A 16,239-nucleotide genomic window follows, 5' to 3' on the forward strand; every position below is an offset into this window, starting at 1 on the left:
ATGTACCCTCGTTAACGTGATCATGTGACTGTGTACCGTTTGTTTAACTACGTGTATGGTCATTTTTATTTGTTCTCTCATAATAATCAATATTCACACTTGCTCAAACATATACACATTGTACATAAGTGTACATAACCTTTAAAATAACCTCCCTATTTTCAACCACAGAGCTGTTACTGCTATTACATTTGTCCATCTAATTCCTTCTTCTTTCAGCTTATTGTTTATTTGGAAGGGAGCGTGCATTTTAATGAACATTTCAAGATCATAAACACACCAGATTATAGTAAAAGGCTAGTTTCCATCTGTTGTCCCCATCCATTTATCTGTCCATCTTCTACCGCATTATCCTCCAAATGGGGGTCACAAGTGGGGTGGGGTGCTGGTGCCAATCCCAGCTGACGAAGGGCAAAAGGCAGGGTACACCCTGGACAGGTCGTTCAACCTATGCCACTGTCTCCAAACCATACATCACAGCAGGTCTCACCGTCTTAGTATAGACCTCCTTTTCACTTATGCTATCCTTCTGTCACACATCAGCCCTGACACTCGTCTTCACCCACTCCACCCTTCCATTCACCTCTCTTGTGATTCAGCATTTCCTGTCTATTGCTTTGGTTGGTATTTAACCCTATAACGCCAAACGTATCATATGTGATGCATTCGTTTTTGAGCCCCCCCCCCCCCCCAAAATGAGCAGTGTGACAATTTTTTCCCTGAAAAACCTGATGTATACAATTATGGGAAACCATGACAGAGATGCAAGTACTGCGTAGGCCACAATGCCCATGTGTACTGTGAGAAATGCAGAGTGCATCTTTGTCTGAACAACTGTTTTCAAACCATCACTCAAAGTAAAAAGGTTGTGAACCGCAAAATGAGTAAAAATAACTGAAATGTTATGTCGTCCAGACCTCCACCCTGACAGTTTCATTGCAGCATTGCTTTTGTTGGATTTGTTAGTGTATTTTTTTGTTCAAGAAAAAAAAATCCCACTGCTTTTGTTTGTTCAGAAGGACCAATGAAGGCTCCAATTTCAAAGAATATGAATTTTCTGTCAGTGATTTAATGGTTTGGGCTTTACAGGGTTAAGAGTCACAAGCAAACATATGAAATAAGGCAACATTCATACAACATGTAAAAGCCATACATGACATGGCCCTGACCTAAATGATACAGTTGAAACTGTTTTTTAGTTTTTGGAGTTAGATGATATGAAGGTTAATACGAACAAGCCAGAATACCTGTGTGTTGCAGGTCGTACAGTGGAGATTAAAGGAGTAGAGGTAGAGCAAGTGGATGAGTTTAAATACCTTTAAGTGTCAGTAAGTGTCATATACTTTAAGATGTTTACTTAAGTAATATTATAAAAAGTGACTTCAACTCATACCAAAGTCATTTTCTGGTAAGATATTTGTACTTTCACTCTAGTATCCCTTTTAGGTACTTTATACAAGACTGAAAAAAACTATAAATAGTATTTTCAACAGGCGCGTTTGTATAGGGTTAGACTTAGAAAAACTTGAAGCACAACTTAGTCTAGTCTACTGGCAGTTAGTTCATTTTATGTCACTTATCATTTGAATAAATTATCTGTTGATACATAATATTGAATATTGAATAGTCGATTACTAATATTGAGTCAACAATGGACTATCAAAATAAAGTGCTACCCTGTGGTGTTATCAGATATCAGGTGTTAATGTGTGAACAAAAACTGTGCTGCAAGGAAACATTGACTGGTCAACACCTCACAGCTGTGGTTTCATGGAGACTTCTGGGCGACCAGCAGAGCGACCTGAACATGGGGTCAAACGAAACAGCTGAGTGCTCATGCAATTTATATTTAATGCAAGAACATCTCAGATCATCTGAGAGTTGTGGTGAAGCATTTTTAGGACCTGTCTACTCTCAACACTAAGCTTCATCACTGGAGGAGGAGGTGCTGCAGACACTGTTGTGTTCACAGATCAAGAATGCGCAGAGCAGGGTTAACCACATGCACAGAAGATGCAGCCCTGACGGTTTGACTTCAGCTTCAGAAGAAAACTGAAAGTGCATTAAATGTCAGCGTGAGGAAGCTGCTTGAATTCTAAAATACAAAACTCGGACTAGAATGTGTGCATCTAAGGAGCATCGAGCTTCCTATTTTTCTATTCTGACCTCTTGAGCAACGTTTAGTGCTGTGAAGAAAGGAAGAGCTCATCAGAAGATTGCAACATGTGGAGAAATGTGTTAATAATGTAGAAAGAGAGAGAGAGCACATGAACTATCTGAACCAGCCCTAACACATGTAAGTATCACCCACACATGTAATAATCTAGAAATGTTTTCAAAGGGAAAACACATTTCAAATGTCTAAAAGTCAAGTTCAGATTTTGTTTGATGATTGAAAATGAAAGTCCAAACCTTTCTTTAAGTCGTTTTTTATTTCACTTTTGCACTGATGTATTGTTCATATCCATGTGGGTCATAGTCACGTCCACATGTCTGTGTCCAGGGCAGTTCACAGTCCAGTTAATGGGACCACAGCCATCCCGTGGAGGCACAGCAGGAGGAGGCTGTCGCTGCTGGAGCAGCTGAGAGGCTGTCAGAGGGCCTGGTGCCCCGCGACACCGTGGAATAGAGAGGAGGCCCACAATGCCCTCTGTGGAACTCCTGCAGGGGTGAGCTCTGCCCTTTGTGTTATGGTTTTACACAAGCAAAGTCGTTTAAATTATCTTTAAACTTCAAAAAAATGTAGTAATGAGTCAAATATAAATATGGATTGCCAAATTATTAATGTTCTCACTCTTTAGGCCATTTGATGGCACACATTCTTTACAATAATGCAATGAAGTCTCATATTTTGGATTTTGTTTTTCTTATTTTTGTTTTGTCTTTCATACCATGAACATTTATGATTTGTCATATTTGTCATACATCATACAGGTCCTATGTTTTTTTTTTTGTTTTTTTTATCATATTGAGTCAGAGTTTAACTCTTTTTTTGGGGGGGGGAAATTACATTGTCACTTTTTCTCATAATCATTCATTCTATTTTCGAATTTCTCATCTCATTTCCTTGCATGTCGTCTAAATTCAGTCTGACCCTGCACTTTCACTTCTTATTTCGTTCTTACATCTCCATGCCAGTATGCTGCAAGTTTTGCATGAGCTTACATTAAGGTACTGATATGAGAACTTAACAGAATATCAGCATACAACACAGGTATTCTGTCTTGTTCCTAGTAACCTTCATATCCATCAAACTTATGTAAAAACAAACAAACTTCGTGAAAAATTTTAAAAAACTGTTCCAACTGTGTAATTTAGGTCAGGGCCATGTCAACATAGGAAGAAGCTGACTTTATGACTTTACATACTTTGTATGATTGTTGCCTTATCTCATATTTTCACTTGTGACTGTTAAAGGTTGAGTACTGTATGTAGCACTTAGTAGCATGTATATTTCAACCTAGAGAATACCATTTGCAAGCGAGGACCAGCTTCAGAGTGATACACAAGTCAAATTTTAATGTTCATACATTCATGGGGCCACATGGTAGTTAAGTAGCCAGCACTGAAGCTTCACAGTAAGAGGGTTACCAGGTAACATACTGGTTTGGCAGAGGGCTTCCATGTTTGTTCCCATTATCTTGTAAATCTGATGGACTGGTGACCTGTCCAGGACGAACCCCGCCTTTTGCCCTCGGTCAGCTGGGATTAGCTCTACCAATTGGCAGCCAGTGGATGTGGTTGGTGGCAATTTTGACGCTGTAAAATCTATAGAAGGTGCTTGGTGATGCGCATGAGGCTGCAGCACATAGGATGTGGAGTTGCCCCTGGTAGAGTGGCCAGTGACTCCTGATGGTAGACGTTCACTATTGGCCTCATATGCATGGGCAATGGTGTCAACGATCCAATAAGACAGGCGCTGCTTTGAAAGTACATGAACGTGCATGAACGTTCAGGTGGGTGCTGTGCCACTGATATATGCCTCCAAGGGCCCTGACTGGGCATAACTGGGCCATTGGGACCTGCAGCAGAGTCTGCACAGCAGTGGGAACCACATCCTCAGCCTGATTCTTCCTCCGTGGTAGATACTTTACCCTTAGGCTGGTCAAGCACGGGGCTTCCCAGGTCAGTAGATTGTGGGAGACCTACAGTAGTCGAATTGGTGCCTCCTTGATGGTTGTTATGATACACAGTTGAGGTTTTGTCTGATCGAACCCCTCTAAATGGGGTAGGAAGTACTGCAGAGCTTTGTGTACAGCATGTAGCTACACAGCCTATTGTCATCAAAGATTTGTACTGAAGACTACGAAAAGTAATGCACGGTATTTTCTTATGTTCGTAATTTTTGCACAGAATTTTTTGTCACGGACGTGACCACGCGACCGCGGTCACTTCACTCGCACTACAGATTTTTTTTTCACTGAAGCACGAGTGCACATGCGTGTGAGCCCATGTGGACGCCCTCCATGATAAAAGGCCCTTCCTCTCCACAGGACCAGGGCCTGAAGACACCGCTGAGACACCTTGAGCTTCCTTTGTCTGTGCCACTTGGGGTTCAATTGAAAGCTGTTCAGCAACTGCTGAAGAGGTCACATGGACAGTAGGCCCAGAGGAACAACAGTTGAAACAGCTATCATTTTTCTCAGAAGGCAAAGACAGTGCACACACTGCCGTGATCTGCCTCTGAAAAGGAAAAGGAGGTTGAGAATGACATCCATGCACCAAGGGGACAGACAAGCCCTCATTGTGATTGTGTTGGACTCCCATGCACCTGGTGAACACATGTGGGGAAAGGGAGAGGCTGAAAGTAAGCACCCTGAACTGGTAGTGGTGACCTTGGAAGACGAAACATAAAAATTGTGAGGTGGTGAGGGGCAATGGGGACATGAAAGTAGGCCTCCTTCAAGTCGATGGACGTGAACCCTTCCCACCAGACATCTGCTGTGGTCTGCATGTGGAATGGCATCACTTTGAGTAAGCTGTTGCAATGCCTCAAATCCAGAACTGGGTGGAACCTGACAGTCTTTTTTGTCACCAGGAACTAAGTTGAGTTGAATCCCTGGGGTGCAGCAGGGGGATCTACTGGCTCTATTACACCCTTGGAAAGAAGCGTGGCAAGTTCTTGCTCCAGGGCAAAAGCTTTCTCTGGGTCGCTGACGATGGTCACTCTGACCCAGTTGGACATTGGGGACCGACATCAGAACTGAAGGGGTACAAGGGGTCTAAGGTTTCACACGAACAAACAAAATATTTTTTGCTTCTAGGCTCAAACCTGCAAACATTTCACTCTGTCAATGAAGTAGAGTGTTGACACTGACATGCGACATATGTGTGACAGGAATGCAGTTCCTTCTTTCTGCTTAATGTGATGTGATGGCAGAACAAAACAGAGGATGAGTGTAGAAGCAGCACTGGACACCAACACGTGCACTTCAGGGAAATTACCGTAAACAATGGATTTGACTGCTGCTACACAGAGACGGTGTGAGTAGAAAAAAAAATAATCAGAGAATACATGTGATGGCTTCCTGGGGGAGTGACACACACATATAGTTCATGTATACACTTTGTTCAATTCTTGAGTGCTTCCATGAATGACTGAGTGTGGCATAGTGAATATGTTCCTAAATATTTATTCATGTAAGGTTTATGTTATTTAGCTGTCATACTGTGTGACTGTGTTCAAGGATGGGTGAATAGCAATGAACATGTCTCTATTTATAAAATAGAAAGCCACTTCCTGTGTGTGTGTGTGTGTGTGTGTGTGTGTGTGTGTGTGTGTGTGGTATTGTGCAATGGCGTTTGACAGCACATCTTCCTTCAGCTGTGGTGCAGTTAGTTCACTGTGATTGTGATTGCATGTGCATTGTTTTACCAAAGTATTTATGTCTCAACTAACAGCTTTGTTGCGGTTCTGTCAGTTTCCAAACACAGGCAAAATGATCAGACCTGTAGTCTGTATATATTAGACAAGGCAAAAAAAAAGGTATAGGACCAAAAATGTAAAAGAATTTACAAAAGTAAATAAATCCTAATAACTAAAGTAACTTTAAAGCAAGCAAAAAATAAATAAATAAAAAGGGCCTAGACGCAAATCAATGTCAGCCTATCAATGCATGTCATGAGTGTGTTTCATTACCCTATGAAAACAATTTAAGACATAAAACAAATACATGTTTGTATTTACCATGTTGTTTTTATGGTTATATATTATATACTAATATATTTAGTTATTATGATATAATTCCATTCAATTTAATTTGCATAGCACCAAGTCATAAAATACATTATCTCAAGGCACTGTACGGAGAGCAGAGAAACCCAACAATTCACACAGTGAGCAAACAATAGGCATCAGTGGAGAGAAAAAACTCCCTTTTAACAGAAGAAGAATTCTCTGACAGAACCAGACAAAGATGTGCAGCCATCTGCCTCGACCGGTTGGGGTGAAAGGAAAAATGGGAGAGAGGAGAGGTGTGGGACAGAAAGGGGGGAGAGAAAGGACAAGAGGGAGATGAAGTAGAGACTGAAGAAAGAGACCAGGAGCAGATATTCAACAACTGTGCATGAGCCAGGAATCTATTTTTAGTTTTGTTTTCTATTTATAAGAAGGTTAAAAGATATTGGATGTATTCTTTGGTGTTGTTTGTTTTGATTAGGATATTGTTTATTTTATGTGGTCATATTGAGTAGGGGCGTAGCGTGCACCAGGGCGGATATCATTGTAATTTGTACACCTGTTCATGTCCTTTTGTGTGTGTGAGAGAGAGAGGGGGTGAGCTGGTTCACCGTTTTTGTTGTTGACCGCTATTTATCTGAGATAACTTTAATTATGAGTTTGTGCACCTTTTTCATGAGTTGATTATTTTTCCGTTAAAAAAACTTTAGAAAAAAAAAGTTTAGACAGGACAGTTCAGTCAGTGAAGACATGTTTATAGAACTACAATGTCATTTATATACGCATGAGCAGAGATTGTTGATAAAGTTGTTAAATACGTTTTATGTTTATGTATCTCTCATTTTATTAGTAATTCTTATCTAATACAATCCACCTTTATTTGTTAAGCACTTTAAAACAAACCAGAGTGGACCCAAGTGCTGTACAGAATAAATCATAATAGTAAAGATGTAATAGTAAACCATATTAGACAAGTATATTATCAGACAATGTTATATTATTTTCATTTAGTAGATATTTTTATAAAATACAATGCAAGTTTTAGTGTCATCTTTGGTTCTAGTAGTGTAACGGAGTTCACCTATATTGTGCAGTTAAGGCTCTTAAGTCTATCACCTGATGTATTGCTATAAGGAAGCACTGTCTACAGGCTATTTACCTGTAGACTTGTAATTTACTTGTAACAAGCTTCAATCTTTTGATAACTGAAAAACGAGAAGGATCATCTCATATCATCCCATTTCACTACTTTGTGTCGACTATAAAATTCTTACAAAATCTTTTGCTGTGCATGTTGAGAAGACGCTTCCTCCAGTGGAACAGGATTCATGCAAGGTCAACATTACTTCACTAACATCTGTCAATGTTTTATTTATTAGGGTTATGGTTAGGGTTGGCAGACGAACCAAGCAGGGAGGTTATTGAAGTACTAGCTATTTCACTCCGTCAGTGTGCAGGAGTAATTGAAAGGGGTCATCACCCAGATATAGTGTCTCTATATACAGATTATCTTCTTTTGTATATATCCAGCCCCATACTCTCCATATCTCCTTATATCCATATTTAAAAAATAATAATAATAATAATAATAATAATAAGGATTTCAATTATGTTGTTATCATTTTTCTTTTGTGTTCTTGTTATGGTTAAAAACTCAAATCTCAAAGATTTTTGATGAACAGAGAACATAATCAAATGAGCATATGGAGAACGAACATTGTAAACATCTAAGGTGGATGATCCTCCTTCCACCTCCTCCTCTGGTGTGTTTAGTGACTGTACAGTCTCTAAGTATTTAATGTGCTTTTTTAAAGTGAACCCCAGGAGAGCTTAATTTCTCCCCTATGAAATATGCATATTGAATCTTGAATGTGAGCATTCTCTGCCTTTATCAGTGATTGGTCGCCTAAATCTGATTTTAAAAATGATTATTATTCCTGCACCTGTTAAATACCAATAAAAAAGTTTATAATTGTTTATAGGGTTTATGAAGTAGTTTCTGTGTATTTGAGGTAATGAATTGTTTCCTGTCTTTAAAAAATTGATCCATCATCCGTGCTAATGGCAAATAACTACTGTATATTCAAGTAAGTATGTGTTTACATTTAAAAAATAGTGCATCCGTTTCATTTTTAGTGTATTTGGGTAAGAAACAGCTCTGAAAACAAAAATGCAGAGTCAGCAAATAACGCATCATCACTTAACAGAACTGAACTTGTGGAATATGTTTATGATTCAGTTTCCCACTTCCACAACCTGCTATCATATCAAACTAATTCAAACATGTTACAGAAATGCTCACACAGAGTTTAAAGCCAGATCAGCTTCTAGATCTGGGCTTGGGACCAACACCAGGAGTCTTATAATGTCCTCCTCTTCCTTATGTTATAACATGATTGTAAACCATGAGTAGTGAGCCATATTAAATCAGTTGGGACTACTGTATGTGGCTGGCGGGCCACCTCTGCTTTTAGAGTGTCCAGTTAGCTATGTGGATTGGGTACCTTGCTCAAGGGTTCCCCCAGCCCTTGGCCTGGTGGGGATTCAAACGAACAACCATCTGGTTATAAGCTCAATTCCCGTCCACTCAGTCATGTTTAATTGTTTTCAACTATTGTTTCAAGAGACTTTGTGGTCCCAGGCAAAATGGATGTGGGGGACCCTATAGTCTCATATTTCTGTTCTTTTGATTTGCATATCTCTCTTTGGCTTGCTGGAGCTTCCTGGTTCATGATTATAGATATAGATTTATAACAAATGTTGTTTTTTTTATTATAATTGCTAGGATTCATTTACATTTACATTAATTTACAGAGGAAACCATCAATAAATAGTTTAAGTTAAAACAATAACATTCAACATCAGTAAATTCCCCATAAAGTAATTTTGGAATTGAACATTTTCTTTTTCTTTTCTCACTGTTTCTCCTCTTTCCACCTTGTCACCATGTAGCCCGTCACTGTGAACATTTCAGTAAGAGAAAATCTGTCTGCTCCCTCAACAAGCTCCTGTTGTAGTTCACCTACTCTCCTGAAATGAGTCATTGTGTGCATGTGCGTGTGCGTCTGTCTCCAGAGTTTCCTAGTTGTGCGTGATTGTCGAACGTCTCAGCCCAGCCTACTGTGTGTGTCCGCTGGAGGAGACAATGAAACCGTCCTAGAGTATCACATCCAAACCAAAGGCACAGGTATGGACAAACTCTATCATTACGTGTGTTATTTAATATTTTTATGTGTGTGTGTGTGTGTGTGTGTGTGTGTGTGTGCGTGCGTGCATGTGTGTGTGCATGTGTGTGTGATAGAGAGAGCGAAAGAGATCGAAGTTCCCCATATGTTACTTTCAGTAGCTGCTTCATGACTCATTGCTTCTGCTAAACATGACAGACCAAAGCTAAAAACACTTAGTTTATAGCAGTAACCTCATCGTAGCACATTTTGTGCGTTCGTGAGTGTATCCTCGAGAACAAATTCCAGGTTATTTTCTTACACACCTCTTCCAAACTGCCATTTCAGGTTCCTTAAACTGTTCACACCCTTTACTACTTAATATGTCCCCTCCCATATGCCACTCATGCTGCTCTTCACATGCATATAGTGTGTCTAAAAAAAATGCAAATTGGGGACACATACACTACCTCTTCAAACCTGCATTGGCCCTGCTTATCATTAGAAAACACAGGGTATGCAAATACAACATTCTTAAAAATAGACTAGTGAAGCTATTGTGATATTAACTGATAGCACTGTCACACTTTGGTGAACTTTAGAAGTCCCCATTTCATTCTTCCTGGTATGAGTTTGTTTATTTGTTTCCTGTAATCTTTCATCAGAGGTTTTTTCAGAATTCAGAAGAAGACGTCTAAAACACCCACTCTTTGTCTTTGTTAGTTTTCCAGCTGTCTGAGTCTCGTCTTTCTTTCTCTGACTTGACTCAGCTGGTGCTCTTCTACTCTCTGACAAGGTAAGGACCTGTCAACTGTCTTCTTTTCATTTATTGTGTTAAACACTTCAGCTTCTTCAGCTACTACTGCATAGGTTTTAGGGTGAATCAGGAGGCTCACCATGTCAAATGAGGTCTTATTTGAATATCCATAAAAATGTGGTTTTGAATTCAGCTGAAAACTACAACTTCAGCTTTGACAAACCACATGAACATGTTTAATTTCTCTTCTCTGACAGGGATGTGTTGGCCATGTGTCTGTCAATTCCTCAGTGGATCCACAGTGTAACCGACAAGAACAAAGATCATCTCTGTCCACTTGAACCCAGTAAGTCTTTGCAGTGAATCTGAATCTATCTGTCTGTTAAAATACTCCTCACTTCATATTTTTTACAGAGGGGCGACTTTTAATTCATTAAATTCTCTAATGCAGGAATGTGGCTCAGCTCAACACCGGATCAGGAGGCAGATGAATTGCCCCACAGGGTGCCAAGCATGTGCTCTATACAGGTGTGTGTGTTCACTTACACGTTCACCACCTTTATACAATGGTTACAGAGTAACTACACCCTTGCTTTTGAGGCAAACTCTACCCAATGCCTGATTTTGAAAAATGCCAATAAGTGGGCTGAGTGCTGAAGGAGGTAGAGTGTCCAATGCTGATTGGACAAGAGGGTGACAAAGGTGTTTACCAGTGAAATAAATGTGGACAAAGAAAGCCAATGGCAAAAATGTAACGCAGTAGAGAGGCAGAAGATGTGCCAATTTATGCCAATCACGATTGGTATAATTTCAATGACTTTACACTTAATTGTGAAGATTTGCACCTAGATCAACAAATATTCAGCTTGGTAAACCCTACCGAGTCTGTCAGAGATTTGATTTCACTCTGCAGACACATCTGGCAAGGACCCTACTTTGGCCAAATTCAGAATCTCCTAAAATGGGAACCAATCATAAATTGCTGGTGCACTAGGGGCAGGCTTAACACAATAACCACAGAGAAGGAACAGCTAGCAGATTTTGTATATATCCATCATGGCGGCCACTGAGCAGCTGTGTCATTACTAGATAGCCATCACTCCTAGAAAGGTACAACAAGCGCGTTCGTTGACATGTTTTCTTTCTCTCTGTAATGGTGCCCAGCACGGGCCTAGAATCTGGGCCCGCAAGGTTTTCAGAATTTTCAGACCCAAGCCCGACTTTTTATAACATAACAACACGTACGCTTTTAATGTTGCAGACATTAAAATAGGTCAATTAGAGGGTAAAGCCTGTCAGGCTTATAATGCACTGGGGGAAACCCTGCATTACTCACACATAAAAGTGATTTTCAGGTTTTTTCAAGTGTGACTGTTTGCATACATACATACAAACACACATATTTAAAGATATAAAGCAGAGGTTAGTAATGACTAAATTACACTCTGCATCTCAAGCCATCTAACAGTATGTCCTCACTGTGTTTGCATTTCCCTTAGTTAACTTCCTCCAATGGGGCCTTGTGTATCATCAATCCCCTTTACATACATGAGCATGGAGATGATTGGCTGACCCGCAGGGAGAGAACTACACAGTGCACCACACAGTCATCAAGTTACAGACAGCACCGTCGTCTCAGCACCACTCGTCCATGGTCAGGGGCAGGGTTGCGGTCTGTGTCACTGGAACACGAATCCTCTTATGCCAAAGAGGACAGTTCTGGTGAGTACAGCTTTCATTTTGACAGGCTACTTTTCAAATGTCCTTACTTTCACTGGAGTGATGTTTGACCATGCTGTATTGTAACTAATCTGTTTGATACCACTCCCATATTTGCAAATATGTAGAAATCTTTGCTTAGCACAAAGACTTAAAATAATAGGTGATTATTTTAGGTTTGATTGCAGTACTTTACTATATAGTATGGCCTCCTACTCTCAGGTACCAAATTCTATAGAGAAAATGTGTGATTTTGCACACAGGATTTTTTTTTTCTAATTTGTTGCTTCCACTAATAAATTAAAATGTGAATTCACTGTTTGAAATTATTTGTTCAGATTTCACTCAATGACTCAAACTTACTAAGTGAGGCAGGAGTCTACACAAGCAGGTCCTGAGTCAATGCAAGCCAATTTTCTCTATGTACTTTGGTGCATTGAGTTTGGTTAACAAAGTGAGACAGATTTTAGTTTTTAATCAGGACTTCTGCAGGTGTAGTCTTTGTAAGGTGAGCCTTTTCTTAAGTGGTTAAACTTTTCTTGGGCAGTCCATGGCCAAGGGGAAAGGAATTGGGCTTGTAACCAGAGCATTCCTGTTCCAGGATGGATCAAGAGCTGGCGTGCCGCTGAGCACGGCACCGTATCCCCATTGTGCCATGGATGCAGATAAGAGATGCCCACTGCTCCTGCACCTGGCTTGTGTGTGTTCACAAGGGGCAACGGTAGCTCAGAGTTAGAGCGAGTCGTCTTTCAACTCGAAGGCTCCGCTAGTCTACATGCCGATGTGTGATGCTATATAAATACAAACCATTTACCATTTACTACCAGTGTGTAAATGTAAGCACGGGTTGAATGTAGAGGTCAAATTCACTATAACTTATTAGTGTGTGCGCTAAAATAACTAATTCTAATTCTAAATTTAGTTTTTCCCTGTGTCTCTGCTGTCAGCTAGCTAAAAGAAACCTGAGCTATAACCTTAAGGCCAAGGTAAAGGGGCCAGGGCCAGTCTCCTGTTTCTCATCCTCTATAATACATTAGGTGCTTTTGCCAATGTGGTGTTCATAACCTGTCTGTATCCAGGTCTAACCAGAGCAAATTCAGCGGATTCACCACATCAGCCACCATCAACACCCACGACACCAGCTTCCCCAGCAGGAGTCATCCTCAGGAGAGTGAGCCGGTCTTCTGCCTCTAGCATCCAACACAGAGTCAGTACAGGAAGTCTGTCTTCATCTGCACCCTCCACACCTGATCATTTCAATCCTGCAGCTCCTGACCTGCAGCACCATGGCAGCCCCGTGCTTCAGTCTCCTCACAGGGTGTCCTGGATCGAAGATGGAGTCTGGCTTCCTCCACCCAGGCCCTACTCTACGCTACTGTTACCGTCTCTAGAGCTTGATTCACTGTCAGTCAGCAGCACAGAGGAAGAGCAGGAGTCCCCGATGCCAAGCCCCACAATCCACCTCCCCTCAGCACACCGTCTAGCTGACAAAGTCATGCATCGGCTCTCGGCAGTTGGACAGGCACTGGGCGGGTTGGTAAGTCCGAAGAAAAGACTCACCAATCGCGTGACAGAGCTGAGCGAGCGGAAAGGCGGCCCTTTCGCAGAGGCTGTGAAAGGATTTGTAGAGATGACTCAGAAAAGAGGAGCTGATCCCACAGGGGTCACAGTGTCAGAGTTCTTACAGGAAGTGAGGTCTTCACTCACATCACTGAGGGATACGTTGTTGGACTATTCAGAGATCCAAGCATTATTGGACAGTATGACAGATCTAAGTGACCAGGAGATAGGTGAGTGAGCTGACATTCTACATTTCAGCCTGTATTTATTTAGCAACTCAGTGGATCAGTGGTGAATGCTTTGCTCTTTTAACTTTTCCACCTCCAACGTTTTGACCCTTGTGTAGATTCATTGGTGGAGTTCTCCATCCACAAAGTGGCTCTAAGGCCCGTCTCCACCCACTTGTACTCCTGCATTCATACATTCCGCACTGATGATGGCACCTTAGAACATCTCCGGAGCAAACTGCCTGTGCTGGAAAAGAATGGGGTGGAGGAGCTGGGAGGGTCACAGGGAGTTAGAGTTCCTGACTCTGTCAGCCTGCAGCGGATTCAGCAGAGGTGGACTGCAATGCATGAGGCCTACTCCCCAAACAAGAAGGTTCAGATTCTGCTCAAGGTCTGCAAGAGCATCTATCACGGCATGAGTGCTAATGCAAACTCAGGTAAGCCACCCTGTTTATGGTTATCTTCTCTCGTGTCTTTGGATGCGTGCAGACGGATTGTTTGTTGTCTGTTGTCTGTATGTTCACAGTACACTCTCTCCTGCAGGTACAGTATTTGGAGCTGATGATTTCCTGCCCTGCCTCACATGGGTGCTGCTGCGTAGTGATGTGGTCACATTGCAGATGGACACGGATTATATGATGGAACTGCTGGACCCCACACAGCTACAGGGAGAAGGTAAAGCAGACTATGTGACTTTGTTATGCTCACACACACACACGCACACACTTTGTCCACATTTTCACCACAACGCTGCATTTCAACTTAGAATTAAAATTAGTAGAATCCTTTGTGATAGTCAATTTGACCTCTGCATTTAACCCATCTTGTCCACACACCAGTAGTCAGAGGTGGAAATTGACGAAATACATTTACTCAAGTTAATGTATTGAATACTTTTTTTGTGTATTTTGTATTTTTTAAGTAAGATTTAAAATCAGGATTTTGTATTTTACTTGAGTACGTATTGACTCAAGTATTGTACTTAGTTACTTTATAAATCCTATCCATTACTGAGTAAAAATAAAATTCAGCACAATGAAGACCTACAGAGGGAAAATATACACCAGAACCAGACGAATGATGATGTGATTAGCACCAGCACTGGCTTGAGTACATTTTCAGATGACTACTTTTACTTCTACTTGAGTAATATTTCATCAAAGTATTGGTACTTTTACTTGAGTACAATATTTTAGTACTTTTTCCACATCTGCCAGTAGTGAACACACACAAAGCATGCAGTGGGCAGCATTTATCTAAGCCCAATTTCCTTCTTCATGGCTTCAGGGCTGCCCAAAACAGATCAATAGTAGTTGATGTCACTTCCAGTATTACTGCTTTCAAAACGGATGGAGGTTTGACAACAAGCTTGTTTTTGTTATTGTTGTATTAGATGTAACTTACTCATCATAGAGGTTTCTACTATTCATAGAGATATTTCTGTTTGAATAAAATTAGAGGTCTTACTGTCTTCCTCTCTGCACTCCTCACATCAACAGGTGGCTACTACCTTACAACCCTATACGCCTCTCTCTACTACATCAGCAGTTTTCGCCCACGATTGGCAGCTCGTCAGCTCAGTGTGGAGGCCCAAGACTCTCTCAATCAATGGCATCGCAGACGCACCCTGCACTGTAACCAGTCGCGTCGCAGCAAACTTCGGCGGACGATTCGGAGGCAGACGTGTCGGGAGATGGAATCAAAGGACTCTTGCACAGGGACTACGAGTAAAGAGGACAGTGGAAAAGAAAATGATTTAGTTAATGCAGATGAATCAGCGCAGCAGAGGGAAAGGAGTGCAGAGACTCTTCCGCAACTCAAAGAGGATATGGAACATGAAGATGAGGACCAATCACTGACCTCTTCTGCCGCATCAGACTGTCACCAGCAAGAGTCAACAGGAAGCCAACAGGAAGACAGACAGTCGATGTGAAGACAGCGAGGTGGATCATAATTGAGAAAAAAAGTGTTTTTTGTGTACATCCGGTTCAATTAAAGCTTTTAGACGAGTAACAGTATTAAGACTGGCGCTGTCATAGTCAACTCAGATATTTAAAATAATTGAAGCTGTTCACCTCGACAGACGTATATACGGGACAATACATGAATCAGATAATGTTCAAATAAAGTTGCAGACTAACAGGAGAGCATTTTCCCAACAGATCCCAACAGATCCAGAAAGAAGGTGGAGGTGAATGACTGCTATGGCTGCTGAAACGTTCTCACAGCGAGCAGAACAAGACAAGCGATGGGAAATCCCAACAGATTTTGTGGTTAACAAATCATGGACTCAGACTAGATTATGTGTTGCCAAGTAAGGAAAGTAGCTATTGGATGTCCTAAAATTCGCTAGAAGTCGGTAAATGACGTCATTATCTAATTTGGATAATTAAAAGTTTTGTAATTGTAATGTATGCTGTAGGAGAGAGGAATAATGATGCAGGAAAAGACAAACAGTGAGTAAAAACACCCTGGATGTATTTAAAACTACAAATGAACTTTCTTCTGTCAATTCTTGTTTTTTTGTTTTTTGTCACAAACCCGAACAGCAACCAAAAGAGAATCGGGCTGTATTTTGTATTATGTGATTGGTGAGTCGTTTTATGAACTCTGACAGGTCGAGCACCAGTCCTA

At 41.0% G+C, this 16,239-nt stretch overlaps 1 protein-coding gene across 1 annotated transcript; it reads left to right on the forward strand.

Moving 5' to 3' along the window:
- Positions 1-2,489: 2,489 nt before the first annotated feature.
- On the forward strand, positions 2,490-15,538 carry rinl (Ras and Rab interactor-like; the record flags this gene model as incomplete). Its single annotated transcript, XM_083886841.1, has 11 exons — positions 2,490-2,669; positions 9,254-9,365; positions 10,066-10,138; positions 10,357-10,445; positions 10,551-10,627; positions 11,599-11,753; positions 12,898-12,989; positions 13,087-13,608; positions 13,725-14,042; positions 14,149-14,280; positions 15,105-15,538. 11 exons carry the CDS (start codon positions 2,490-2,492, stop codon positions 15,536-15,538), a joined length of 2,184 nt encoding a protein of 727 aa, XP_083742967.1.
- Positions 15,539-16,239: the final 701 nt, after the last annotated feature.

The sequence above is a fragment of the Microchirus variegatus genome (assembly GCF_963457635.1).
Source record: "Microchirus variegatus genome assembly, chromosome: 3".
Lineage (NCBI taxonomy): Eukaryota > Metazoa > Chordata > Actinopteri > Pleuronectiformes > Soleidae > Microchirus > Microchirus variegatus.